This window comes from Xenopus tropicalis, chromosome 5 (assembly GCF_000004195.4).
Source record: "Xenopus tropicalis strain Nigerian chromosome 5, UCB_Xtro_10.0, whole genome shotgun sequence".
Classification (NCBI taxonomy): domain Eukaryota; kingdom Metazoa; phylum Chordata; class Amphibia; order Anura; family Pipidae; genus Xenopus; species Xenopus tropicalis.
Genome location: NC_030681.2, coordinates 15,687,051 through 15,694,405, shown reverse-complemented (window position 1 = coordinate 15,694,405; position 7,355 = coordinate 15,687,051). Strand labels below are relative to the sequence as shown.

Sequence of the window (7,355 nt, the reverse complement as noted above, 5' to 3'; positions counted from 1 at the left end):
TACTGGGCAAAGACACAAGTATCAGTTTATAGTTTTTGCATATGTATCTTATTGGTTAACAGGGAGACCACTCCCTTGGCACTCTGATATAGTGCTTAGCAGGGGAGTGGGTCATCTTCTTTGGCTGCATCTGCTGACCCACGTTCCACCGAGCCTGTGATCAACAGGGCCCCAGTAAAGTGAGTACCTTAGAGGCTGTATCTACTCTAGAGAAGTCAGGGAACAAGGACCCCGTGAATGAGGAATAGTAAATATCAGGATAATTTGTAGGAGCACTTTCTAGGAAAGTAAGATAGTGAGATTAGTTAGGAAGAGCAGTTTCGGCTCCAACCAGGAGAGATTAGCTGGAAGTATTCTTACCTACAGGCACTGTTGCCTTAGAGCAGGACACGGTTAAGACACAGGTATCAGGTCAGTTCCTATCCCTGATCCATAGTCGGCTGTGAGGGATCCTTGAGCTGCTAAGGAGCACCCTGAGGATACAGATACTGAGCCAGGCTGGTTGGTGGTCCTTACCTTCCCCACCCTCGGCTGAGGTGGGCTAGACTGGTGGACACCATATTCTTCTATCTTCTGTGCAATTATCTGATATCTCCTCTGTGTGAGTATTGCTATAACCCTGTGGATCATTGTCTTGGACAATAAACAAGTTACATTCTGGTTTATCACAAAGAACCTTCTGGCGCCCTTTTTTTACTTTGCGCTGCACACAGCTATAGTGCGTTGTAGTTGCACTACACCATAGCTCAGTTTGGTCACTTCCACTTAGCGAAGGCCCATCCTAAAGGATTGAGTCGCAGGTACCCCATGCTCTAAACCTACACTAGCTGTGCTGTTGGCTTGGCTACAGCCAAGAAGGGGTTAAATATCCTATGGAATATTGTCACAGCAATGTCTATACTGCAGTTATGTCGGCATATTTACTGTGAGTGTGACATGGACACCATCAGGATTCATTGTGGGTGGCCATGGAAACCAGATGGGTGTAGCCATATTGTATTAAGGCTGTGTATAGCCGAAATTCATACTGGTTTTATGGGCTTGTAATAAAAACCATTACAGGTCAACTAAGTGTACACAACCTGCACCTCCATTCATTTGGTACTGATATAGTGTAGGGATAAACCAGATAAGAGCAGGAAACTTCTTTATCAAAGACGACAACAATTTCTATAAATTCAAACCATCGTGTAACCAGCAAGTCTCATACTCATACATCACACAACCGCTCTGTGAAATATTTGTGATCTACAGGTATAGGACCCGTTATCCAGAATGCTCGGGACCAAGGGTATTCTGGATAAGGGGTCTTTCCATAATTTGGATCTTCATACCTTAAGTCTACTAAAAATCAATAAAACATTAAATAAACCCAATAGGGCTGTTCTGCCCCAATAAGGGGTAATTATATCTTAGTTGGGATCAAGTACAGGTACTGTTTTATTATTACAGAGAAAAGGGAATCATTTAACCATTAAATAAACCCAATAGGGCTGTTCTGCCCCAATTAGGGGTAATTATATATTAGTTGGGATCAAGTACAGGTACTGTTTTATTATTACAGAGAAAAGGGAATCATTTAACCATGAAATAAACCCAATAGGGCTGTTCTGCCCCCAATAAGGGGTAATTATATCTTAGTTGGGATCAAGTACAGGTACTGTTTTATTATTACAGAGAAAAGGGACTCATTTAACCATGAAATAAACCCAATAGGACTGTTCTGCCCCCAATAAGGGGTAATTATATCTTAGTTGGGATCAAGTACAGGTACTGTTTTATTATTACAGAGAAAAGGGAATCATTTAACCATTAAATAAACCCAATATTCAGTAGCCTTCAAAAACATTAAAAAAAAAACTCGATAAAAACGTTGGCATTTAAAAGCTTGGAAGTTCTCATAGTCAGTAGGAGTTGTCATAGGCAAAAATTATGCAGGTATTTTTTTCATTTGAGTTTTTTTTAATTTTTCAGATTTTCCTTCTCCTTTACTTGTGTCCAAACACACTCCTTCACTTCTGCATGCTTGCCAATGCGTCCATCCTGCCTCTTCTGGTGAATGGTACACAATTGTTCCTACTTATAATTACCCCTTATTGGATGAAAAACAATCCTATTGGGTTTAATTAATGTTTTATTGATTTGTTAGTAGACTTAAGGTATAAAGATCCAAATTACGGAAAGACCCCTTATCCGGAATACCCTTGGTCCCGAGCATTCTGAATAAGGGGTCCTATACCTGTAGTAATATATTTTTAACAGATCCTAGAAAGCTTTCAATCACAAAAACCCAAAGTTAGCAATAAAAAGGAAATAAAGGGAATATATAATTAAAACCTGCATATTTCCCGAGTGCCAGGTGAGGGCAACTTTGGGGAATGTAGCCGGTTCAATTATTCTGTTTAATCAAATTTAATTACAAAAGAAATTAGCAATTAAACTATTCCCCATGAATCCCAAAGGGTTTGGAAACCTAGAGGGGAGAAACGCGGAGGTAATTGAAAATAATTATTGGCAGCAAATATATAATTTTCCATTAATAAACTTCTGAGTCTCATCGTTACGGAACGACCCAATGTAAAAACACAGCTTGAAGGAAAGACGTATGTCCATAAGAAATGGCTTTCTTCCTTAGCTAAGCTCTGTGCATCAGGTCAGACTTCATCAGCCTGGGAATGAGCGGCAGTGGGAGCCGAGAGCGCCTCGGAGTGGCGGCTTTGCTGTATGACATTGGCTGCTTTATGCACCGCAGGAACTGACCAACATGGGGATGTTAATCACACGAGGCTCTAATCACCACTCACAGCAGGAACCCGGTGACTTATTCTTCGCTCTCAGTGACTTTATTTTTCCAGCAGACAGGTCAATCAAGACTCATTTTCTACGGTGAGCCAATTAAAGGTCATTTCGGCTTGTCTGTTCCTTTAGTGAGCGTCATGTTTATTAAATTGTCACGAATTTGTCTTCTCGCTCTACAAGTCTCTACAAAGTTACAGACTTCTACTTTCTAGAAGGGAAGCATTGGATCCATATATATATATATATATATATATATATATATATATATAGACTACTAAGGATGTCAAAGGAGAACTCAAACCTAAAAAGGAATATGGCTAGAAATGTATGTTATACACTGAAATGACTGTACCAGCTGAGAGGCTCAGCGGCCTATAACAGTGATCCAAAGGAGCTAGCCAAACCTTGTTGTATTCAGACCATTGCCCATCTATATCTATAAGGACACCCTACCTGCAAAGTGCACATTCCAAGTGTTTAAACGAGGTAGATGGGAGAGGTTACCCTTAATACAGAATACAAACCCTATTAATACTGACATGTATGCATTTATGCATGTATTTGCTTCTGCACATATATCATACCATATATATATGTCAGCCTTTGCAATCATCTTCTCGGAAGAACCTATTAAAGTCCAGTAACCTTGACCTGAATCATGTGATTATTTTAGTCACTGAGCAGATAGGGAATCTGCCCTTGTAGTGTGGGAAATAAAACAGATTCCATTCTATTCCGACCTGGGAGAAGCAAAATAGGCAGCCGAGAATGGTCAGTGGCACCCATGGCCAACCTGTAGGAGGGAAAGAAAAAAGGAATAAATACAAAAAGCTTTTATGTTCATGTAACAATACTACAGTTGGGAACTTAGAGGCATTAAAGAGCCACTAACTTTCAGTTCAATTAAGTAGGTTTCTGTAGTGCAAACTGGTGTATCCCAAGGAAACCAACCCAAACATACACAAACTAAGGCACCACTGCCCAATATGTGGCCTTATGGCCCATTCAGAAGACTTCATGGTTAGAAAAGAAGAAGCAGCAGACATATTTATGCTGGAAAGGAGCTTGAGTAAGAGGATGGGAAAGGTGCACTCCCAAACATTAACATCTTTTATTTATATAGAGCTGAAAGGTTGTTGCCCAGTCCCTGTCCCTGGGCAACTTACAGTTTTTGCTGGAAAAACCCCATATTCAAAGACTCGCTGCTCCCTTAGTATACTGAGTGAGTGAGAGTTTAGACCAGATCAGATCTCAGGAACCCAACCCACTGAGCCACCATGATCAGGCCTGGATTTGTGGCAAGGTCACCTAGACTGCCCAGCCACACTAAAGTTTTGCTCCCATACGGAGCAATTGGGACCGGATGTGCAGAAACTTTAGCATGTCCTTTCCCCATTGCTCCATTTGTGAGTTAAGTGGCGCACATATGAGGGGTGGGGGGAGGAGGTGGGCGGGCGGTGAAAGGGGCAGCCTCGGGGCACCCTATTCTCAAATTCGGCCCTGACCATGATGCTTTGCATCTAGCAAAATATCCTATACAGTTGCTTATTTGCTATTTCCTCCTTCCAAAACTGAAAAAAAACATATTTAAAAAAAAAAGAGAGTTATTAAAATAAATGGGCAGGTAGGTACAATATTTTTGATGTTTTATTTTTGAAAGTCCCAGATAAATGACAATGGCTGCTTAACACATTAAGCCTGTGATTCTCAAACTTTGCTCTCTGATGGACACAGAGAATTTGCTGGGGGGCCAAACCTGAAAGCTAGGTGAAACTGGGGAGAATGTCCATTTGCCTTCTGAGATAGTCCTAGAAGCTTAATCTTCCCAGTCATATGGTACTTGGGGTGAGTGCCCATAGATATCCTTAGAATAAAGGCCAATGGCTACAACTGCAATGTTATAAGAGGAAGGGAAGGTTTAACCCAACAAAAGGGAAGGTTTAACCCAACAAAAGGGAAAGTTTAACCCAACAAAAAGGAAGGTTTAACCCAACAAAAGGGAAGGTTTAACCCAACAAAAAGGAAGGTTTAACCCAACAAAAGGGAAGGTTTAACCCAACAAAAGGGAAAGTTTAACCCAACAAAAAGGAAGGTTTAACCCAACAAAAGGGAAGGTTTAACCCAACAAAAGGGAAGGTTTAACCCAACAAAAGGGAAAGTTTAACCCAACAAAAAGGAAGGTTTAACCCAACAAAAGGGAAGGTTTAACCCAACAAAAGGGAAGGTTTAACCCAACAAAAGGGAAGGTTTAACCCAACAAAAGGGAAGGTTTAACCCAACAAAAGGGAAGGTTTAACCCAACAAAAGGGAAGGTTTAACCCAACAAAAAGGAAGGTTTAACCCAACAAAAGGGAAGGTTTAACCCAACAAAAGGGAAGGTTTAACCCAACAAAAGGGAAGGTTTAACCCAACAAAAGGGAAGGTTTAACCCAACAAAAGGGAAGGTTTAACCCAACAAAAGGGAAGGTTTAACCCAACAAAAGGGAAGGTTTAACCCAACAAAAGGAAGGTTTAACCCAACAAAAGGGAAGGTTTAACCCAACAAAAGGAAGGTTTAACCAACAAAAGGGAAGGTTTAACCCAACAAAAGGGAAGGTTTAACCCAACAAAAGGGAAGGTTTAATCCAACAAAAGGGAAGGTTTAACCCAACAAAAGGGAAGGTTTAACCCAACAAAAGGGAAGGTTTAACCCAACAAAAGGGAAGGTTTAACTCAACAAAAGGGAAGGTTTAACCCAACAAAAGGGAAGGTTTAACCCAACAAAAGGAAAGGTTTAACCAAACAAAAGGGAAGGTTTAACCCAACAAAAAGAAAGGTTTAACCCAACAAAAAGGAAGGTTTAACCCAACAAAAAGGAAGGTTTAACCCAACAAAAAGGAAGGTTTAACCCAACAAAAAGGAAGGTTTAACCCAACAAAAGGGAAGGTTTAACCCAACAAAAGGGAAGGTTTAACCCAACAAAAGGGAAGGTTTAACCCAACAAAGTAAGAAAATCCCTGTATTTGCTCTGGGGGCAACCATGCCCTGTTACCCTCTCATTAGCCACCTCGGCCAGTGCTTCTCTTGCTGTAAGTGAAGTTCTTTGAAAAAAACATCTTTATTACAAATTTCGGATGAAATATATATCTGACATTTGAATATTTGCTAAAGAAATTGCCAAATTATGCAAAAGATATTTACAGAGAGCTCAACTTCATTCAGAGTTACGTTTTCATTCCAACCTGAACAAAATATTCATTTTATCCCCTTCACTGTTCTCTAAGCTTGAGCAAATAGCAAAGTTGTCAAGAAATTAAATTATTTAAAGGCCCAGTAAGCCCTACTGCTAAGTAATATTTCGGCATATGAAATGCGAACGATTCCAACTCCAGTTTCAAGGTGACTTTGACTAATGAATCTTCTGGCGTATTCCGTTGGGTTGAAATTACCTTTTCTCTACAAGAATGGAATTGGTGTCATAGTGCATAATTACCGGGATCTCTCTCGCAGTATGGGCCATTTTTCCCGTGTCACATTTAATAGCCAAATTTGCCGGTAGAAGCGCGGCGATATAATTTCCCACAATGTAAAAAACAATTGTTATTCTTATGCTTTTTAATAACATGTCAAACACGAGAGCGTTCTTAAAGAGACAGAGAAATAAAACAGAGAAACGAATGGATTTGGATAATCAATTAGGTGAGCTACGGGCTGTCGTTCATCATCGTGTTGGCGGCAGTGGTCATTAATAATGGAGACTGCAACGTGCAATTGTGCATCTTAGCAGCAGTAGTGTCTCATCACAAGACTGGGCAGAGACACACAGGCCAGTAACTCATTATATATATATTAATTGGCTTCCCACCAACCTTTTAAAACAGAGTAGCATCAGATTAAGCTGCTATGTGAGTCCTGTAGAGGAACATTATGGACTACATGCCTGCTCAAGAGTGTACTGATGACTATTAGCTCAAAGCAGTGTCTCCAACCTCTACCCATGATTAGTCTTGCTCCCGTGTCAGTCATTACAGTCTCAACTGGGTGTTATAAAGCACTTCTTACAGGGGACTTGTAACTCAAGGACAGTGAAGGAGCTAGAAATATTAGAATATAGATGTCTATGAGGGTGTTCATCCATATTAGAGAAGTTCTGGAAATTAGTGGCTTTTGGGTTTTCATCAAAACCTGGAGCAGACAATTAAGGGCAAATTCCCATACCTAGCGCACTCTTACCTTCCAATTTGTGCCTGTATGTTACCCAACCATTTAGACTGTAAGCTCTAAGGGGCAGGGACCTCCTTCCTACTGTGTCTCATACCACATGGCACTTACTCCCTGTGTATTTATATATATTTATTGTATTTATTATAACACTTGCCCTCCCCGTGTGTAATTTTGTATTCTGTAAGACTGTACAGCGCTGCGTACCCTTGTGGCGCTTTATAAATAAAGTTATACATACATACATACAATATAATATAGTCAGCAGATGAGTGATTGGCAGATGAGTAATGTAATCAACTTCACATCCATGTGTTTTTCAAACCCAGCAACACATTGAGACAGACACCCAAAAG

General features: G+C 40.3%; 1 protein-coding gene across 2 annotated transcripts in view; it reads right to left on the bottom strand.

Annotated features, from left to right (window-relative positions):
• Positions 1-2,314: 2,314 nt before the first annotated feature.
• hhat (hedgehog acyltransferase) overlaps positions 2,315-7,355 on the bottom strand; it is a 143,929-nt gene continuing 138,888 nt past the window's right edge. For both annotated transcript variants that reach the window (XM_031902598.1, XM_002934677.5), the window contains exon 12: positions 2,315-3,592. In XM_031902598.1, coding sequence (XP_031758458.1) covers positions 3,456-3,592 — 137 coding nt within the window. In that variant the 3' untranslated portion in view covers positions 2,315-3,455. The remainder of the gene's footprint in view (positions 3,593-7,355) is intronic.